Source organism: Corvus hawaiiensis, chromosome 1 (genome assembly GCF_020740725.1).
Source record: "Corvus hawaiiensis isolate bCorHaw1 chromosome 1, bCorHaw1.pri.cur, whole genome shotgun sequence".
Taxonomy (NCBI): Eukaryota; Metazoa; Chordata; class Aves; order Passeriformes; family Corvidae; genus Corvus; species Corvus hawaiiensis.
In genome coordinates this window covers 85,344,469-85,367,459 of record NC_063213.1, presented here as the reverse complement: position 1 = coordinate 85,367,459, position 22,991 = coordinate 85,344,469, and the positions used below count along the sequence as shown (strand labels likewise).

At 36.9% G+C, this 22,991-nt stretch overlaps 1 protein-coding gene across 1 annotated transcript in view; it reads right to left on the bottom strand.

Annotated features, from left to right (window-relative positions):
- Positions 1-22,991, bottom strand: part of ABCA13 (ATP binding cassette subfamily A member 13) — a 175,497-nt gene that overhangs the window by 67,890 nt on the left and 84,616 nt on the right. The window contains exons 36-40 of the mRNA XM_048321455.1: positions 4,511-4,757; positions 3,471-3,560; positions 2,812-2,884; positions 1,146-1,264; positions 106-193 (exon numbers count right to left, since the gene is read on the bottom strand). Coding sequence (XP_048177412.1) covers positions 106-193; positions 1,146-1,264; positions 2,812-2,884; positions 3,471-3,560; positions 4,511-4,757 — 617 coding nt within the window. The remainder of the gene's footprint in view (positions 1-105; positions 194-1,145; positions 1,265-2,811; positions 2,885-3,470; positions 3,561-4,510; positions 4,758-22,991) is intronic.

Genomic DNA, 22,991 nt, shown 5'->3' with positions numbered 1-22,991 from the left:
GATTTTATGTAATGATTTATTATTTGCTAAGTGCTGTGATGTCTGAAGCCTGAAAAAGTAATCAATACATATATACAGATGTGCACACATGCATGCAACTCTTACCTTAGCCAGGGGCTGAGATTTGGTGTTATTCAATTTTTTATCTTGAAGTTCAAATGCTTTCCTCCCTCCAAAAGACCAACCACCATATCTGGTAGCAGAAATTAAAGTAACAAAGAGTGATCTGCCTTAAGCTTGCAGTTTGCTTGCAAGGGTAAAGTTGAGATAGATACAATAATGCTTTCTTTTTCAACTAAAAGTAAAACTTCACCCCTCAAAAACTCCTCGTTAAAAAGGAAGGGGACAATGTAGTTTTTAATCAGGTCAATATTACTGGCTCTTTTCTAGCAAAGGTATTCCCTTAGATAAGAATTTTTCTTTTTGAAAGCTGAAATCTCTGAGCAACAGGAAGGGTTGTAAGGTATTACTGACTTCCAGCAGCATCTTAAACAGCTTTATTTCTTCCTATTCCATTCATATGCTAGCTCAAATCTTTCACCCAAAAATGCTTACCTCTCTTTATATTAAATCAGATACACCTTCTTTTAATACATAAGTGGCTAACACTTTCTTCTCCTCTATAAAATCATATTTAGTCTAATATTTCCACTTACATTATCAGCAGTGGTTGAGCTGTAAGGGCACATAAGTAGCTTCAAAATACAGCAGATAACCTCTGTTGCTGATATCACAGATTATGAAGTATTGCCAGGGGCATAGCAGCCCTTTTTACTTCAAAGAAAATTTTAATTGGAGCATATCCACCTCTGTTTGATTGAGTCTCTGAGGAATGGAAATTATCTTGTTCACCTGGTTTAGATATGCATCTCTGAGATGCTAAAATAACTCAGTACGTGGAAGAAAGTCCAGAGTATGCCTAGAGCCAATCATCATGCAACTGCTGGAGGAAGTTCTGAGATGAGACCACTGAGTGGCTGTCATGCTACCTTGAATCGCAGCCTGACTCTACGCCTTGATAACAATCACCAGATAAAGACAACAAACGTTTATATTCTCAGTGACAAATGTTTATTCCTTGGATCAGGAAGGACTATGGGGTTTATATGCAAACGACAGCCAAAGGCTAGACATTTTAAGGTTACCTTGTTTTGTTGGAAGACCACACTAAATACTCTTCCACAGGGAACCCTGAAAGATTATACAAAATATGTCCTCTCTTATTCTTCACATAGGGAGCAGACGTATTGAAGCTTGAGCACATCTGAAAAAAAGTATACATAAGTAAAGCATTTTTTTAAAACAGTGGCACTACATTTAGCCTTATTTTTGGATTTTTATGCAGATTTTACAGCATTTCTTTTTAACTGGATTTGCCTTTCTCAGCTTTAACAGATTTTCAATAAATTATGTTTAGTTTTGTAAAGCAACTCAAACGATTGTGTCAGCTACATATTAGAAATCCCTTTGATTTCTCTTGCAGCCCTGTCAGTCAGTTTGTTTTGAAAACGTCAAAACTTGTATATAAGTTTAGGAATGTTTACAGCAATGAAAGAGGCAAGACTGCTATTTCTTTGCTTTTCCTGAGAAGAAACACAAAATAGGCACCAGATAAATATGAGATGAAATCAAAATTCTAATTAATGTTATATGCTTCTAAAAATTTCATTGATGGGCTGAAGAAAAGAATAAAGGAAGATGTCTTCTAATGATTCAGTGGGACATTTTCACAACCAAAGAAAGGTGACAGATATTAGACTCAATTATCTCAGAAGCTTTACAAAGCACTTTATGTCAACCAACTGAAAAATTTTAATGCTTTTTTGATGTCTCGACCCTACAGAAATTAAAAATTCACTCTCAAAGATTGCTCATACATAGCTCACAGATACAAGTTCTGCCTCCATTGTCAAGCAACTTATCTCCTTTCAGTTTTCATGGTTAATAGGCCTCTCCCTGTGTAAGTTCCCATTTGTATTTTATTCAACCTTCTTGTATTTTAGGTATAAGTTTCATTAGTATTAAAGACAAACTTATTCCTTGCCCAGAAAAACAAAAAACTAGTTTCCTCCTTTCATTTTTCCCAAAACAGTATTGCTATATTTCATATGCAACTCTTGTTCTAAATAATTATGTCTTTATAAATAAAAGAAACTTTTTTGTAGGCTATTCCCTCTTGGGGAAGTACATTTGCCACCTCAGACACAGTTTCATACTCTTGTTTATTACTCAACCCAGAGCAAGTCAGCAGGAAAAGTCATTAGTCAAGAAAGTCAGAAATTCATTATGTTTTTCAAAATCCTTCATGTCTTCAAGCCTGATGTATTTTCAAACCCAAAATCCAAGCCAAACTCTAACAATTAAATCTCATTCATGTGTAGATTCCCTGGTAGGTTCTATCAGCTACGTTCACCCACACTTCCCTTTGAAAGTAGGCAGTGTTCCAGATGTTATGGAAGTGTTATACTTTAACCTTGTTGTACATGATGATTTTTCTTAATCAGAGTCCTGTAACACATTTAAAGTAAGTTGCATCTGCTGAAAATAGTTCGGCTGTCTCTGTTCCTGTTATTTCGAATCAATCTATAGCCATTTCTAGTGCACATATGTGTTCATATACATCAACAAGAAATTTGTGTATAATTTCATTAGCTGAAACAGAAGTAAATCTCCAATCATAATAAGGCTGGACCTGTGAGGATTTATTTCCTCATCACTTTCACTAGCCCTTCAAAAACAGCAGCCAATGAATTAGAAATAATATACGCACACATATTTTTTACATACGTAAGTAAATAAAAAACTACATACCTCCTGTTCAGACACACATTCGCATGAATCCTGGGATGACATAGATTCTATCTGCCAGCATGAATTATTTTTTCTAATGGGAATAAATGTAATAAAAGTATAGCTATCAAATGAAAGGAATATATCACTTAACAGAAGAAATCCAGAGAGTAATGAGCAGATCTGGCATGCTGAACGCCTTCTTAGTATTTGATCACAGTGGCAGCTCTGTCTAAAGTGATACAAATTTTACTCATTTTTATCAAAGTTGATTTATTAAAAATATTTTTATAGGCATCGAATGAGCTTCATGTCTCATATTTGCAGCACTTACTAAAGCATTGTCACCACTGCATTCCTGAATTTGGAAATCTTGAATGCTTCCTAACAAGTATTTTCCTTATCATCTATTTATCCTTCCTATGGACACAAGACTTGATCAAAACCATCGTAAAATTAATCAGATTACTGCCACTGACTTTTAAGCTGTATAGATCAGACCTTTTAACAGTAAAGCCTACTTATGTTCTTTACCTGGATGCCAGCTCGTTTATCAGAACAGATTTGTCACTAACCCCATGCTGCCAAAAAAAGCCTAAGATAATCCATTACAGAGAAAGAAAAAAAAAGAAAAGTTCAATACTTAAAATTAAGGAAATAGTTACATTAGTCACAATTACCCAGGTTGTGAATCTGTGCATGTGAGGTCCCAGTCAGAGAAATATCCCAGTAGAATCTGAGAAAGGTTTCCTAGGTTATCATCTTCAGTGCTGTTTATAGTGGGCCACAGGGGTAAGGAGTGAAGGGGAAAGAAAAATTTTAAAAAAAGAAAATAAATAAAGACATATTAATATGTTTAGCTCTATTAACCTTCAGGCTCAAGGTCCTATGTATTTTCCAAGAAATTAAGGGACTATAAAATCCATGCATAGGAAACATACCAAAGTAATCTCGTTTCAAAAAACTCTATGTGAGCATGTAAAGAAAATTCATTACAATTATGGCTAAACAAATCTCAACATCCACCCATGGGCATCATTCTCTTTATAATCCTTTATTCCTAGCAGTTAGCATGGCTAAAATTTTTTATGCTTATAAAATAAATTTATGTTATATTTATAAGTTCAAACAGCATCTTGTTATGTTTATCTGTACATTTGCACAGTAGATAAAGTGACCCATACATGTGATATTCACTCTATAAAAATTAATTCTATAGATATTGTACACTAAAAGTCAATGAATAAATAAATAAATAAATAATCTAGTTGGTTTCAAAGCTGAACATTTAGAAATTAAGTTGAGTAAGAAGGGCAGCAGGCTTTGTTAATACTGTGTAGCATTTTTAAACCGAAGAATTGTTTTGAGAAAATAGCTTCAGTCCTAAGCAATTTTTTAAAATGAAGCATGCAAAGGATTGTTCAAATACACTTGTCCATTTACATATAAATGGTCATGGCTGGTATTGATTTGAGTTCAATCTTCTCCAAAGTCTTTGCTCTTTCCTCCAGAAAATCCTTCACACAAAGATTTTCTAATTTTATCTTTCCTTCATAATAATCTATAAAAGTGTACTAAACATCTGAGAAAAACCCCACATAACTATTCTCAAAAGTAACCTATCATTCTTTCTAGAATACAAACATTCTTTAAAATATGAGAACTCAAGGGTAAAGGTCCCAGAACACTGGATATTGAAGATGATGGATGAGCCCTTTACCTAAAGAAGGATTCTGCATTGTCGTAAAGTCTTGGTGTCAGCTTGAGAGAAGGATAATTGATGGCCAGAGGCTTCACACTAAACAAGGCCATTGCCAGTGCAACAAAGAGGACGGGCAGCAGCACATTTGACAGGCTTCCTCTCCAGTCTCGCCTTATGTGGTGGAACCTTTTCATCAGAAGGGCCACAATCTGTGTGAGAACAAGCCGGGCTCCACGCACACTCAAGGCTCCCGCAAGTGAAATATCTAAGTGAGACAAAGAAACAATCTCTTGAGAAACAAGGAAAATCAAATTGAAATTTCATGTGCTACATTGTCAAATGTAGAACATAATGGCCTCTTAGCTCTAATAAAACCAAACTACATAAAACAAGCACATTCTCCTGAATGGAATAGTATAGCCCCATACCACATCACTTCCAAGTAAAACTAATTAACTAATTAATTCTTCCTATGAGAAAAAACAGATATTCAGTTAACACACTGCTATAGCTTCCTGTGCACAGCTAATGGCTTACTGAATACCTATTTTCCCTAGGTATTCCCTATGGTCCTGCACTGGTACAATCATTCCTTGTGCCTTGCCACCTTTGTTCCTGGAAAATTTACTTTGACAAACATGTCGTGTATTAGAACTAAGGTCTTGATCTACCTTGGCTGGAATCAGTGGCAACTTTTCCACAGAAATTTCAATGGATCATCTTCAGAGCATCTAACAGAGCATCACAGTTGCTAGGCACATGGATTGTCATAAAATCATTCCCTTCATTTCCCTGCTCATATGGGACTGATAAAATTTTCATATTTGTTAGTCAGTTCAGTTTTCAGAGCTCATGGGCTGTCCTTCAGATTCACATGGGAGTGTGTCCACAGCTCATTAACATCTCACCAATCAATCAGTTTGCTGATAGTCTCTCCCTTCATTTTATTTTATTTTATCATTCTCTGTCAGACACTTGTGAATCACACAAATCACTTTGCCTCCATTTTAGCCCCTAATGCCTTCTAGGTATGTGCAGGTTCTTATCAAATTCTCTTGCCTGTGGCCCTGCCCAACTGAATATCCTTCATCCTCTTTCCTTCCTCACAGCATAGCAGTGTCTGGCAGATTTACTACCACAGGTATTTGCACTGTAGCAAGACTGAATAGCCAGTTTATTATAGTGCTCAGTGTCATGCTATATTTTATGAACCCTTGTGATTTGCCACTTTTTACCTTCCTTCTGCATACTGAGATCACTCTAAGCAGCATTTCCATGTTCCATGTTTAAACAACTATGTGTATGGAAGTTCTCAAGTAACCTCAAATTAATTGTCCTTCTCTTAAAGCAGTTTTTTCCTGAGTTTAATCCCCAAACCTTTGCATTGTTCTAACAGAGTTTTATCCAAGAAGTGAGGCAAACAGGGAGAAAAATTAATCAGAAAATAAGCCAAACTTCTGACCATGGTCATTGAGCAAAAAAGCTCAAATTCTGCACTCATTTCTCCAAGTAAATACAGGTTAATCACCCTCAGTCCCTGGGAAGGTCATACATCAAATTCTCCAGAAGATAACACCCAGGATATGAAAATCAAGAAATGACTGGGAATAAACATGATATATTTGTACTGTGTCACCTAGAGCTCAGCATGAGTACAGGGCTGGTTTGGTGAATGAAGGATGAGCAGCATGTGCTGTTTATTCTGATTTAACAAAGCCTGTGATGTGGTCTCCCACAGTTGAATGGGGTGTGGAGGACCACAAGGATCACTGGCTGGACTGACAGACACCATTCTGCAGTCTGGGAGCAGGGATACCGGATCCAGCTGAGGAGCAGCTGGTTAGTAGGGGTGCCCCTTGGGGGCAACGATGAGGAAAACACTGGCTAACAGTACTTTTTAACACAGATGTGTGTGCATACCTGCACCTGGAGGGGATCCACCCTGTTTGGAGTCATCTTAATGTCAGGCACTGTGAACAAGGAGAACCTGCTGGCAGCAGGAGCAGCTCTCTGGCAGCACCTAAGGATGCTAGTGGCATCAGGGAGCAAAATCCCTGCTCAGAGAAAGGACAAGCTGCAACAGGCACCAGCTGGTATCTGGGAAATTCTGATATCATATACCAGGAAAATAAATTTCACTGTGAAGAAGACAACTGAAACTCAAGACCAGACTGGACATGGCACTAAGTAACCTGCTCTTGACCTGCTTGACCTGCATTTTCAATATTAGTATTATCTGATTTTAACAGACTATAATTAACTCTAATTAATTTGGGGGTTATTTTGGGGGAAGGGAAAGGGGGGAAATTCTGGTATTTATTCCGTTAAGTTCACAACCAAATGTTGGGGTTTTTTTCCTCAGAAAATCCCATAGAACAGAAATTCTTTCTTTAGGCAGTTCTAATCACAGCCATAGCTTGCTAATTTGACAGCTAACACAAATGGGATTTAAGGTTTTTAGTCTCTCTGGAGAGAAAAAGTAGTTTCAGAATTCAGATTCTGGCTCAGCATTCAAGTGCCCTGATCAAGAAGGATTACATTTTAGGTTTGGAATTTTTTATTCTATAATTTGGAGTAGGAGGAGGAGACATTCTTGTTAAGAATTTTTTTAAAGAAAACTTCTTAGAAATGTATTAAGTTCTTCATATTATCATGGTAAGACTCTCAATAGTTGTTGCAATACAAAATTGAGACACTCAGAGGCAGAAAAATTTTCGGGGTACGAGTGGTTTTAGAATAAAACACATCCAGTAAGTGCTTCCAGCTCAGAATCCTTGAAATTGTAAAGTATGCTATCTCTCATTTATCAAAGTAGCAAAATGCCAGAACAGAAGCACAGAATTAGATATTTTTTGTAGTCCCAGACTTGTTTATAGATCATATGCATGAAATGTGAATGAAAGAGGCTTCAAAACATTTGACCCTTTGAATCTCTGAAAGGCAACCATGACATCTACTTTCTGGGGACAGAAAGGAAAATCAGACCTGCCATTCATTCCTTTTTCTTGACAAACAGAGCAGAGAGAAATTATAACAAATTAATTCAGATTGCCAAAGGAACGGAAACTGTCACCATGAATATAAATAATTGTCCATTTTGCCCAATATCCTGACTCTTACTCAATATTCATAACGCCAGTGAGCCAAGACATATCCCAAGAAGATGCAATAAACCATTATAGTGGAAGTATATGTTTGACTGTTTGACTCAGGCACTTCTTTTTCTAAAAGTGATTTATCTTCTTCAAAACCTCATATGTTTATTATTTAAAATTCTAACTTAAAAGGGTGCCAAATATCTTTCTGAAGTATCTTAAATTTCCATCTTTGTGACCTTGAATTCTGTCATTTCTTTGTGTTTCAGATACAAAACAAAATTCTTGTTTATCTGTTTTGAATTTATTCTATTTGATGATACTGGATGGGCTCTTAAATCTTGCTTTAGGAGACAGGTTATAGAAGTTTTCAACCCATCTTCTGCATAAATAATCTCAACCTTTCACTCTCCTCTTATAAAAATCTTTACAGTCCTAATCAACCTCGCCACTTGTCTCAAGTCCTCTTATATTAACACTGTATCAGTCTCAAGATATATTGTGTTCAATGCAGCTATCTATCAGATGTGGAAACACTACTGATTTATGCTACAGTATTATGCATTCTTGTACTGATCCACTTGTTTTCTTTATGCATCATACCACTTCATCTGACTGCAGCCACACTGTGAAAAGTAGCCTGCATTGGGTTTTCCATAATTGACTCAGTATGGCTTTCAAAATTCCCAAGGTATTAAATCACGCTTTCAACTAGAACCTACAGAATTAATTTTTGCTTCATAAAGCTTGTAAGTAATTGACCACCTACATCTGGTATGTATGTCAGGATGCATAAAAACAGCATACATTTGTGGGAAAACAGCTTCTGATTATCACTGAGAATCATAAAGGCTAGAAGACAAGACCAGCTGACCTCTATGTTATAAAGTCAATTTTTATGCAGAAAGCTTATGAAAATATCCTCATTAATAATTTAGATCATAGAATTAAAAACCTGACCCAACTGTTAGAAGCTGTCTTGCTTGACTTACGATTGCCATTATCCACCAGAAGGGCAATTATACTCACAATTAACTCCCAATTCATCCAGACTCTCCTTTGTATTATGGACAAGATTTTTGCTGGTTTCCAATACATATAGGTTAATATTAGGTACAGGGAAACAAAACAAGTCCTAGAAACAAAAATCTAGAAACAAAGATTTTCAAAATCCTTGCCTATAGACTACTCTGGAATTAGGAGCAGAAGAAATTATTGTAGAAGTCTCTGACTTGGTATTAGATGGTCCTTTTGTCCTATGTTTTGCACTTCTAGAAAATGATGTAATTCTAATCTTTTTTCATGGTGCATAAGGAAAGAGTGGCTATGCAATGGATGTGTTCACAGCCAGGAGGATACCTGTTCAATTCTACTTCTGTCACTTTGGCATTTAGACAAGTCATTTAGAGGAGGTCCAGATTTTGGGAAGATAATCCTGGAACTGCAATACCCTGGCAAAACAGTTGAGCTAGCTCATATGAAACTGGTTGCATTCAGAGGCAGCACATATTTATTGGCTTATCAGAAGTTTTGCGCCAACAAGTAGTTCTAAGCTGAGCAAGTGAACTGACATAATTCTGCATTTCAGCACATGCCACACTGGCCCAGAGGCAGTACTAGCCCACCAATCTGTGCACAGCATTCCATTAGAAGATATAAAAATGTCTTTCCTCTTCTTGCACATTTTTCTACTCATTATAAAAATTAGTATAATATTGATTTTGTTTCCAGGAGGATTTTGAAGACTGATTTTCATGTGGGGAATTTGGATAAAAGGTGCTTTCATGATGTAAAGTATAAAGGGAATGCATCTGGTCTGTGTTTCATACTGTGACTGATTCTTGCTTATATATAATAGGGTAATGAGCTCTCTCTATCCAGATCTGGCCAGAAAAATATTTATTTTGGGGGGAAATTTCACAAGAGAAGTTCCCTTGTGGCATTTTTAGATATAAATCCTCCTATTCCTCCCCTCAGAGTATTTTTAAGTTTAGGCATTTTGAACATTTCTTCTAAAAAATTGGTTTAAATTGTTTCCATCCTAAGAATTTCCTGTCTTACAGTTTCTCCCTTTCCACACATATTGATTTATCCAATTAAGTAACATTTTTGAAGGGAAAACCTGTGGGGTTTTAATTAAAACTTTAGTTTTATATTTTGATCCCCAGATCCCAAAATGGGATTCTTCATGGGCCTGAAGACCTTTCAAAGTAATAGAGATCTAGGTAACTGTAGAGTTCATCAGTAGAATTAACATGTTTTAAAGCCAAAGCATTGGTGTCTGTTGCTGCCCAACCTTCTAAAGAACTCCCTTCACAACTCAAATCTCCCATGCCCTTTTCCTCAAGCCAGACAATTGACTGATTAGAAGATTTCCTTCCTTTATCTAGGATATTATTCTTGTTCAAGATCTGACACGCTTAATATTTTGTTACACTGAAGACTACTGAAAGGATAGCATGAACAATACATCTGATTCCTATTGAAAAATCAAGAAAGAACCAGCATAACCAGAATAAAGTGCTGCATACTCTCACTGAAGAGACTCCAACACCCAAATCTCACAGTCCAAAACCCTGTCCCTAGAAAAACTACCAGCACACTCATAAAGGAGCCTCTTTAGGCTCTTAATTTTTTTTTATTTCCCAGAATAAGGGGTGTGAACAGAAGTTCATTTGTACACAAAAAGCTTAGGAAAAGAATGGGGCAAACTCCTATCAAACTCTCACTCTATATAGAAGAAATACATTCTACAGTCAGGGCTAAACAGAGTGTGTTACACAGCAATGTGTAAGGGGCTGAAGAACTGGTAGGATACCATTGCACATAAATCTTAGGAGAAACACTTTACAGCACCCTCACACTCACCAGGTTGGAGAGGAGATATATCTGACTTTCACCGGTTAAATGAAAGACAGATGTGTAAAGTAGGATTGTGCAGAAGAAAAAGTGTAAAATATCCAGATGTTAGAAAGCAAAAAGCCTTCATCCATAAAATATTTTTTTTTTACTCTTTCTTGCTGTATTGTTATCAAAGCAGTGACAGAGGTTCATCCAAGCAAGAGCGCTTGATCCTGGACAGCACTCTTTGCATCCACAATTTTCATTTAGGCTTGTCGCAGGAGATGAACACATTGTACAGATAACATAAGGCACATAATTAAATTATAATGGGAAATACATGTGCAGAGAAGGACAACAAATCTAATGAAGGGCCTGGAGCACAAGTCTTATGTGAAGTGGCTGAGGGAGCTGGGGTTGTTTAGCCTGCAGAGAAGGAGGCTCAGGGGTGACCTTATCACTCTCTACAACCACCTGAAAGGAGGCTGTGGCCAGGTGGGGATTGGTCTCTTCTCCCAGACAACCAGTGACAGGACAAGAGGACATTGTCTTAAGCTGCAACGAGGGAGTTTTAGGTAGGACATCAGGAGGAATTTCTTCACAGAAAGTGTGATGCAACATTGGACTGGACTGCCCAGGGAAGTATAGGAGTCACTGTCCCTGGAGGTATTTAAGGAAAGACTGGATGTGGCACTCAGTGCCGTGGTCTAGTTGACATGGGGGTGTTAGGTCATAGGTTGGATTCTATGATCTCAGAGCTCTTTTCCTACCTAAATGATTCTGTGATTCTGATTCCGTAAATTTTTTAACAACTAAAATGAGCTCCGGTCTTTTTTATTATTTTTTTGGGAGAGGAGGAACTGTTAAAAACAAGGAATTTTCAGTTTATAGTTTCACATGAAATATGACTGATACGAACACTTCAAGCACTGCTCTAAAATACTCTCCTCCTCTTGGACCTTAACCCTACCTTCCATGGAATAGTTTTGGGATAGGTAATGAGCAGATCTGTAAATAATTAAAATCAGGACTAATTTTTGAGTACTGAATAACCCAACTGAAGAGAATACATTACAATAGTTCTCAAAATAACCTGAATAGAATACATTACCTAGATTCTCAAGAGTTCATTAAGGAGCTCATAATGCAGCAAATTACTATTCCTGTCCCCCAAACTCTCCAACTTTTGTAGAGTTTACTACATGAACTTGATCAGAGTCCATATCTGAATCTACTTTTTCTACAGCCAACCAGAATCAGACTGTGCTGCTGCAAAGATCTACAAAAGAGTCAGAACAGATTTATGTGTGAAAAATAATCCAACTCAAGGTCTTTATTTTCTCTCCAGGCATAACATAGACTCATTTACATTATGAACATCATCCTTTAATTTCAAGAACTTGCATTTTAAAAGTTACCACATACTAAATGTATGAACAATAACAAAGCAATGAGCACCACTGAATGAAAGCAAAATATTTCTTAACAATTACGCAAAGTAGATTAAAACTAAAAATTAGATTCCAGTTCTCCTTTCCATGTTCACAGACAATCACAACTACTTATAGCCAACATTATAATTCTATTATATGAACTATGAATTTAGGTATCTGAAATGCCTATTCAATACAGAAAGAAGGCAAGCCAGTCTCTTCAATTTACATAACTGATACTGAAGTGCCTACAGAATTTCCTGACTGTTTTAACCTTCTATTTAATGCAAAAATACTCAGTCTCATGCCACTGCAAAAACCCATTAAGCTTTGTCATCACTCGTATCAAAATAACAGAAAATCTTCTAAAAGTAAAAATGCCAGACCATGCAACAGCACTGCATGTGTGGTAGTAGATTAAAACTTTAGAGCAGATGTGCATCACAACCAGTCTCTATTTTAAGAGTAAATTTGGGGAAGCAAGAAAGTCCAAATGGCATTTAGCAAGTAAATAAAATAGTTAGAAAGACAATGAACTGAGACCTCTGCTTTTAATTTATGGACCTGCTTTATACTCTTGCCTTCCCAAACCTATTTGTCTGTTTTATCTACTCATTGCACTCAGTCTTAAAACTAGACTGAAAGCTGTCAGAGGTGTTAAGGACCTTGATTTTTATTCTTACTATTAGTCTGTAGGGTGTTTGGAACAACAGGACATGACTTTAGATTGGGTTTCCAAGGCACCACAGTGCGTATATTGCACAATATAGCTACTACAGCAGCCCAGGAAAAACAACACCCCTGTTGCTGCTCAAGTGTGAGATGATGTCAAAACACCCCTTGTTGTTTTTACTAGAATGGAAATGGGCAGGAATGTAGCCACAGAAGAAACTTGACTTAATGTATATTTATTTTGGAACATAACACTTCCAGGTTATAACAGCACTGTCATTACTTTCAGTGAAGGGAATTAATTTTGTAGGGCAAAATACTCTATTTCCTTGCCTTCTGCAGCCATAAGAACACAAACAGTACATGAGCATCAAGAAATGGGAAACAATAGTGCTGCCTCCCTATCCATCACCCTACAGACTCCATGGAGAGCCAAATGCAGTTGCTACACTGACTGCCAAGCTAATCTGGTTAATGGCCACCTAAGCTAGTCTGGACCTGACGGAAGAGAAGGACACACTGCTGAATGCACTGTTCCCATAACTCATAAATAGAGGGTTTCAATTGTTTCTACATTTGTGATGCCTAAAACAATCTCTGTTTTTACATTTCCATTATTTTTTTCTGCTTTGCCTTGATTTATATCTCTTCCCTTCATTCTAGTTGGGATTTTTGCCAGCTGACACCACACTGAAAAAGAAGTTTGCATTAAATAACAAGTAGGTTTTTTAGATCTGTGGGGTGAACTCCACTGAGGCTGGGGCAACTTCATCATTATGGGATGGGCATATTCTTTGAATACAAAAAAAAAACAAACAAAAAAAAAAAGAGAAATATTCAGTCAGGTAGACAGACAATCATGCCTTGGAAAAGAAAATAAGTGCAGATTTGAAAACTCTAAGTCACTGATTCTGAGTTTCTGCATGGTTAACTTGCAACATTAACAACTATGCTAATTTCAATTTCCAGGAGATAATTTTCCAAATAGATATCCTTTTATTGCAGTACTATTGCCCCTGTAGTGATGCACCTGCAACGAATTGCCACATGGAGGAGAAGGCAAGTAAAGGAATAGCTGAAAAACAAGCACGGAATGGTGGCTACGAAAAGGAAGCCTATTTACACCTTCTGTCTGTCATCTTTGAAGGTACAAAAGTCGAGGAGAAGCACAGTCTGTCAGAATTGCAAAAAAAATCCTAATTCATTTCATATGTATCTATATAACTATGTCAGACTTGGCCAAGAGAAAGAATACATTTGTGCATGCACAGGCAAGCAACCATCAGATACACCTTGTGCACTAGACATACCCTCCTACTACAATAAGCAGCACACTTGTTGAGGTTGGTTCCTTTTCTTTCTAGAATACTCAGGAAGTTGTTAGAATTCAACCCACTAAATTCAACCTATAGACTCAAGTTACAACATTTCAGCATTGAATCCAATGCAGACAACAGGGCTACAACCCACAGTGCTTTTGCTGTGTTTGATGAAAAACTGGTGAAAGGGCAGGACAGCCACAAAATCTGAATGTTTGCTTTACCACTGCCCATAACATTGCATGTGAGACTTAATGCTAAATGCCTTAGCATTTCCAACTAGACAGATTAAATATAGCAAAGGAAGAAAGAACTATATATTCAAACCAGGTGTTCTCAAACACTTCCCACTGGTAACTTGCTTCCCAGAAAGGGAACTTTTAAATAGCAACTGTCCATTTTTGTACTGCAGATGACTTCTGTCATTCAGCTTCTCAGCTTGCAGTGAGTGGCCTTTGAAAACACTGTGTACAGCACTCTGGAACAAACCTCTTGGAATTGCTCAGAAAAAAATGAGACATCAAATGGAGAAAACAACTTCAGCAGGGCCCAGATTTCACCCTGACAGAAAAGGACATTCTGACCCACTTTAGCTTTTAGAATTTGTGCAAGTATTACCTTAATACAAACAAAGTACTTAGTCTAAAATATTGCAGCTCCCATAATCAAGAATATTTTTAGACCCTATCTCTACTGGAGTTCTTCTATTAATAATACAATCATATCAAATTTTGTGCAGGGAAACAATTCCAAACTGAAAGTTCGGCAGGAGGCATGTTTTATTCAGACCTGAAGCTATAGCAAACAATTGAAAAATGTGTTTGATGAATAATCTCTTTCCTCAGGTATTCTGGTATCTGCCTGAGGAATAGTGGTATTAAACAGCATAATGGATCTTGATTAACAGAACCAAATGCTCCATTTTCTCTAATGTCTCAAATGAATATGTTAACATAAATAAACTGTGAAATTGACCAAGAGATCGATAGAAGCAGAAAAAAATTACATGGCTAAAAATTTCCACCTATACAAAAGTCCAGCACCAGGTCTACCATCACGAAGTCCCACATATTTCAAATGAGGAATTGGCTAGCAACAGTGTAGTGTACAACTTGTATCAAGATGTCACCTTGTGACCTGTACAAGGTTATCGTATGAACAGTTGGCAAAAAATGGTGCAGTCCTAAGTGCTCCACATACTGCTCTACATACTGAAGCTACTTTGCATGTTGCCCCTGTAACTCCTAAACCAGTTTTTAGTTAATTTTGATAAAAAAAACCCAAACCATGTAGTACTGCAGAATGCTGCTAGTAGTGAGAAAACAGATGTGTGAATATTGCTAAAGTTTTTTGTTGGCTTTTGTTGCACAAAATGAATGTTTTAGCAACAGAGCAGAGACAACAATTTCACCAAAGGAGATACTTTTGAGAAGGCACTGGACAGGTGAAAATCTAGTTTCATGTGGAAGCATCAGCCTCAAAGAGAGCTTTACTGGCACAACTAAGATGTGCAGCACACCTTCTACATATGTATGGTATTTACTTAATAGATGAGGCAAGATGTTAAGGAGATTCCATGAAGCCCTTTCCCTAAGCAATGCTCTGTTAAGTAAGAAGGAAAAGTAAGCATCTTACTCTTGATAAGCATTTCTTAAAAAAATTGTTCATTTACATTACTTAGATAATTTAAATTAAAGTGTCTGTATTTGCTGGTGCAACAGCATTAATAAAGCAAAACTGTTTTAAAATACTTGTGTGCATGTATGAACATACACACACGCTTTCTTCATCTTTAAAAATACATGTATACAAACATGATAAGATCTATAAAACGTACTCTCCACTTGTGAGCTGAAGCAAGGCAAGAAACCATTGAAATTTACTTTTCATATAAAACCTAAAGACTATTAGCAACAAATATTTTCTGACACCTCATGTATGACTTTGTGTTAATTATCTAAGAGTGAAAATTTTCTCCAATAGATAGGCCCCATATTATGAGGGAGAGAAATAGTAGTTTATCTAGAACATGAGATATAAATGCTATCTTTGGAAAAATCCAATTGCTGAACAGCAAAAAAAAAAGCATAATCCAAAAGAATTTAACTGTTTAAACTAGGAAGAAAGTATTACTTCATATGTTGCATTCGTGTTACACCAGGCAACCCATCGTTGCTGTGACGTGTGGCAATCCATTGTTGTTTAAATTTCAGTTGAGTTTTGGAGAACAGATTATCACATAAATCATATACTGAATACAGATTTTTGATGATGCTGCAAATGTGAAAAAAAGTGGAATACCTGCAAAAAGTGCATGCAGGTCATTCTGAAAAGCAGCAAATGAACACAGGAATGCTGGCTGCCAGATCCAAGTTATCCTCTGAGGAAGAGTTCTACTTCCCTTATATGGTTTTATTTCTTTCCTATTTTTTTTAATTACTTAGACATCATTACAACATGAAATGGAAGACAAGCAGTCCTCCAGAATGGAGAATTAGACTTCTGAATATTTCTTTAAAAGACATGATTTTAAAAATGCCATGAAAGATCATATAGGCTGTCAATACTTTTATCCCGTCTGTAGCTGTTGTAAGAGCCTCAACAAAATATAGGAACTAAAAGAAAACAACAAGACATCCAGGAGTGCAAAGGAAAGACTGGAGGTAGAGACACACACACACAGAAGGGAGCACTAGCAAGGATGAGGGGCAAGAATCGCTGTATGAAGAAATACGCTGCCAATAAGAAATCAAAGAAGGGCTTATAGACAAGACATGAGAGCTACACAACTGAGATTATTTGATTACTTGCTTTTCAAGATATTAAGGGGGCTCACATTCTAACAATTACCTTTCGATAAATAAAGCTTTCCTAATGCACCTATAACTATCTGTATTCTTTATCCTACAGCTCAAAGAAATATCTGAACATAGTGGATGAGCTTCCAAAGAGTTTCCCTTCTAAAGCAAGCACTGTTAATAACTAACACACAAAACAATTCAGATTAGGACAAAGGCAAGGAAACAGGTTGTCAGAAAAAATCATGTTCGCAATATTATCATATTCTCATACATGCATATGAGACAGTAAGACCTGAGAGATGTTAATATCAAATACAATTTTCTGTTTAGAAGGCTCTTTAGATATGTGGAAATTCAATATATAGTCATCATCATCAGAGATTGCATCAGTTCTGGTGACCCACAACTTAAATAAAGTCTCCCTGAGGATTCTGCTTCTTCTATCTTAGGCAGGATAGAAGAGGCATCATCTCTTCCATCATAAGATGGGGCTATGCAACAACTTTCCTCAATTGTTATCAGATTGTAGTCTGAAGATTACTATTTCCAGTTTCTAACTTACTGAAGTCTGAATCCATATCTGTAACACAATATACTGGTTCAAGCACACTTTCCACTCAAAATGAGACTCGTATGTTTTAAGAACAAGAAAAATACCAAATTACAGGAAAGGAGCTACTAAGTCACTTTCATAAAGTGACTTTTATGAAACCAACTCAATTCCATCAAGAGCATACTTTCATGAGCAATTAGTTGGTTTTCAAAATACAAATTTCAAAACAATTTGTTGTTTTGTTCTCTGGTTCAGTACAACTTGCAGGAATCTGTAGTCTTTTTTTTCAAGTGAGCCCCCTTTTGGCAGGTGCTTTACTGACCATTTTCTTCTCTAGTGCTGAAGACAAAAAAAGGTCTCTGTGAGAAGGGCAGACAGGGTCAATTTCTTTCACATATCAGAAGCAAGGAGATGAATGTGAGGACAAGGAGGCTAGGAATATGGATGAGCTTCTTGGCACTGTAAGAATAGCATCCTTTACTAGAAAACAGCTGTATTTCTATTGTTTTTCAACAGCCCTCTAATGTCTGAGCCTACCCAAGAGAGAATCCAAGATGTTCATACTGTGGATGAAAAGTAGAAAAGAACCAGACAGCAATCACAAAGAAAACAACTTGTAGGGGATGAGAAAAGAAAGTAGTGGGTAAAAAAATATTAAACACCTGAGGAAGGAGGAAGAAACTGACAATTTGCTTTCAGAAGGATAGAAGGATTTACAGTTACACACGTACTGAGAAAGCAAATTCATATATAAACCTTAAACAACTCAAATGATCTTATTTTCAAAATCAGCTAACTTTTGTGACAATTGATAGGTAATATTATAAAGATGCTCCATTCTTATTCTGTCCTTCAGAGAATATTGAAAGGGTGAAGAAAGCAAGATTCAGGTTTAAGGGATAGAAAGCTAAATATTTAAAGAGGCAAAATTAAGTTTTCAACACATGCAAGAATCATGAGATTTCCTGCAAGAAACTAATTAAAACAACAGTAAAAAAAGCTAAAGGAAAATACAATGTATCCAAGATTTTTAGACCAGCTATTTTGACAGTTCTTTTTCAGGGTTTCATGCTGAATTTAAGTGGTAGTGTTATCTATACTGTTAGACTGCCAGAGACTGAAACTTATGCTTTATCTTCTATCAGTAGATAGCAAAAATTTGAAAATTTTAATACCAGTGTTCATGTCAGCAGCCACTTCTAAACAGAGACACTGATGCTTTGTGTCCACAATATTCTTCTCATAAATCAAGTTACATTTTGTAAGGTGGAGTATTGAATTAATTCCTAGGTCCTTTTATGCAAATTTTACAGGGAAAAGTATTACAGCTGGTGGGGTCAGTGGCTCTGATCCAGGAAGAGGTGACCGGTCTGGGGAGATGGTCCCAAAAGGAATCGCCTTCCCGAGGCCCAGTGTCTTCCCTCAGCTGCTGGCAGGAGGGCCCTTGCAGAGACTGTCAGCTCTTTAGGGATTATCAGCTCGTGATTCCAGCTCAGCTCTGCAGGGCAGCCTCCAGGCCAGACCAGAGAGAGAGACAAGAGGCTCGTGTGGCTGGTTCCGCACAGAGGTAGCTTTATTGTTGGTCCGTATTCCAACGAAGGGGGAAGCCAGGGACGAGAGCTCTCCCTGTCCCACAGGGGCAGAGGGCTTAGCTTTCATAGGGATACAGGGGATGGGTGAAGGCCAATGGGTTACAAAGGATCTGCATAGGGTCTCCTAAAGGATTGTGGGTCTGTCTTTTCTCACCCTGACTAAAGAAGTGGTTGCCTTTCCAGGGAGCCCTGCTGGGCAATTGCAAAATCTCAGCAGAGATCCCTCCAGGGCAGGGGCTGGGCATACCCCACAGAAAAGAAGTGAGCACCATTTAAAAACTGATGTTAAAATATAATTCAAGGATATTATAAAAAAATCTCTGTCAACCCATTTTTTGTAGTTCCTGTGAATTCAATTTGTCATAGCGGATTAAAGGATACTGTTTAAGAATAGAAGAAACCATTTGACCACCTACCAAAAGACATCAAATTCCACACTGCTGCTCACGTGCAGAAATCAATAACACCCTTTACTACAGCATATTTTCTGCAAAGACCATGCCTTATGTCAAATGCACCAGGAGAAGCAACACACTTCCCTGGGTAGAATAACTCCAACAGCTAATTAACTTTTAGGAGAAGTGCCTGTCTTTAGATTACAGCTATTTGTTTACTTTTTTCTTCCTTTATTTCATTTATCCCTTCTGCCCAAATAAAAGGTAGAATTATAACTTAACAGACAATAGTCTCCATGCATTAAAAAAAAAAAAAGGATTTTTAAGCAAATTACTTCTCTACCTTATTTTTTGATAAACTACGTTAAAGGAGCTCTGATGGTGCCTTTATAAGGACTTCACTGCCAACCTCCAATATTAATTCTTCTCTGCTCACTTTCTGAATTCTCAATTTCTCCCTAAAGTCATTCAAACTTAAAAATGTGGACACAAAAGTTGTACTAGTATTATAGCATCAGTCTCATCAATTTTGAATGGATAGACAAAATGACCTCTTCACATCATTTTGTACATTAAGCTTAAATATAAATCACCTTAGCTGTCTTAAAATGCTTTTCCACCAGGATTAGCAGATAACTCAGAGTCAGTGTTTTCCAGGATATTACTCCCCATTATTCAGACATGCCTAGGATGTGGCTTCATTAAAATACCCGTTATTTAGAATGGATTCAGCTTTTCAAGTCATCTAACTCAGTCCTTAGCACTGGTCTTACTCATCACCTTTCAGCAGTTGTCTTTTATTTTATCAGCAAGGTTATGTTTACTATGTTTACTTCAGCATCACTCATGAAGATAATTAAAAGGCAGAGTTGAAATCCAACTGAAATTCACAAAAGCTCTTCAGTTTGATGTTTCACTAATAATGACTGCTTTTTTTCAGCTACAATTTCTTAGTTAAATTAGCTTTTAGATGTGCTTTATGAGTACCGTATATTGTTGATCAAGCCAATCCTAACAGGAGCAATGTAACATTTGGCCCAATATGGTTCAAAATGTCCAACACCAGCTGCTTCAGAGACAGGGTTAAGCAATGTTAAAAATTAGTTATGCATCAACCTGCTTCCACACCCACACTTTCAGAGGCTAACTTATCCAAGAAGTTCAAGGCATTTAAGATTTAAAAGCACTCCTGTTACTATAGCTATTCATATTACATATCCACTAATAACTATTGTTTGGCTTTTTTAAACATATTACAACACTCTTAGTCTCTCTTAGTAGCATTATATGGCAAGAAATTTCAAATGTTATATATTACTGTGTGCAAAAATATAATGAATCCATTTTGAATTTTCGGCAGTTCAGTTTCATTATACCTCAGGGGTTCCAGCTGTATTTTACTGCCAGAAGGGACTAGATCCAAAGTTAGTATTTCTCAGAAATTTCTAAGACAATAAATGCTACAAAATGAATTAATTTGGCTCCTCAGCAAAACATCTGAGTATCTTAACTCAACAATATTGTTTCCTGAATGAGCCAATGAGACCGCTCACTAGCCTATTACCTGCTTTTGCATATGTTCAGATTCTTTTTGTCATTTATCCATGGTTAGCTACTCACCCCTTGGACTTGCTCTGAGCTTTCCTGATTATTTCTGTACATATACTGCCGGCTGTGGATTATGATAATTTTATTGGCCTCCGTAGAGTTGGTTTCTCCATTTTCTCTATGCTATTTGGCTTCAATGATCTTGTCAAACAGTCATTGCAAGCTCAGTCTAACCATTTTTCTGCATGCTCTGTATACATCTACAAAACAATAACCATCTATTGTGTGTTCCAACCATTTAGAAATTAATTATGCATGACCATATTATAATATATGCATGTATTATGTCTGCACACACAGTCATCCCTGACTTAAAAACAAAATTTTAACTGTTGTCACAAAAAGGTGAGTTTTACTCTAAGGTTTTTTCATTGGAAAAAACCTAAAAATTTTGAGAAAACCTTCCACAAAGAAACAAACTACTAGCTATTATAATGTGCTTTACATCTTTAAAAATACCAATATTAAAAAGTGTTACAATTAATTTAATTAATGGACTGCTACTTACCTCTAACATTTGCATTTAAAAATGTTCAAATTATTCTGAGTTTATTTTACATTATTTTCGTTGTTGACCTTAAGCAGCAGCCAAGCACCAAACAGCTGCTCACCCATACTCCCCCTCCTCCAGCAGGATGGGGAAGAGAATAGGAAAAGAGAAAGTGAGAAAAATTGTGGGTCAGGAAAAAGGCAGTTTAAGCAGTAAAGGAAAAAGAAAGAAAAATAAACCCAAAACAAACAAACAAACCAACCATCTAAAAAACAAAAAAAATCCAACCCAGGTAATGCAAAGGCAATCTCTCACGACCTCCCATGAGCAGACATGCTCAGCCACTGGTAGCAACAGCTACCTCCTCAAAAAAATTCCTCCCCTCAGGTTTTTGTTGCCAAGAATGGCACTGTGTGACATTGAATAACTCTCTGGTCAATTTAGTTCTTCTGTCCAGCTCATGTCCTCTCACACCCTCTTTCTCATCCTCAGCTTATTCACAGCAGGGAAACGGGAAAAGAGAGAGCCTTGGCACCACCATTACTGCTCAGTGAAAGCCGAAACACTGGTGTGTTATCAACACTGTTTCAGTCACAGATCCAAAGCACAGCACGATAGAGGCTGCTATGAAGAAATTTAAGTCCATTCAAATCAGACACAGTATACTAAAACACCATAAAACATAACCAGGAAATATCAAATCTCTGACTTCAATGAGATACAGTCATATTTTGCTGAAATAATTTCTCTTGCCTGTTTTTGGCATTTGTCATCAGCCTGAACCGTGTACAGATTTTCTGCAGTTTCATTTAAGAACTGACATACACACCTCTCCGCTAGGCCTCCTAGTCTGGGACACATGAGACAACATTTTGGTTTCTGCACAATCCTGACACCTCAAGAGCTCAGCAGCAGTAAAGGATAGCCAACACCCCTGCTTGAGCTCAGATCTGTGCTTTGTCAAAGCATCTCTCTAGTCCAAATTCTTTTACAAATCAAATAGCAGCATCCTGTGATCTCCTCAATAATCCCAGCTGCTTGGTCTAGGGGGTTTTGACAATTCATTTGACTGTTTTGACAACAGAAAGTTTGACTGCCTTGGAATCTGCTGTCAAAGACAAAGTTATACAGGTCAAGCTATTGCCCATGGAGTATTCTGGTTAAGTTTGACAATGATGGATACTTTTCATGACCATTTCCCTGATCCCTTATGCCTACACTTCACAACTGTCCCTAATGATGAATGACAGTCATCTGCAATGAATCACAATTTTTCAGTACTCTCATCCACAAAGAAATGGCATTATCATCACATTTGCTTGCTATAATTTATCAGGCTGAAAAAATACAGTCTCTGATTACTCAATTCTTTATTAATCTAATAAGTTGAACAAATACTACTTTATACATTTTGAGATGCAGATGGGAAAGTATATCAGGCTCATAGGTAAAATATATTGTCTTCATTTACTTTGGGAACTGTAAATCTTACTCTTTAATGAAAATGCAACATGGACAAGACAGATTGTTTTGATTTGAAACTAGTTCAGATGTCCTAGCTGAGTCTTGAAGAAATAAACTGGCTTACAAAATAAGGGATATTCAAAACTGTGTTTTGAATAGAAGTCTCATTCTCACCACTGACAGAAGTGGCAATTTTATTTGATTAGTGAGGTTGTTTTAGTTTTATACAGTTATGT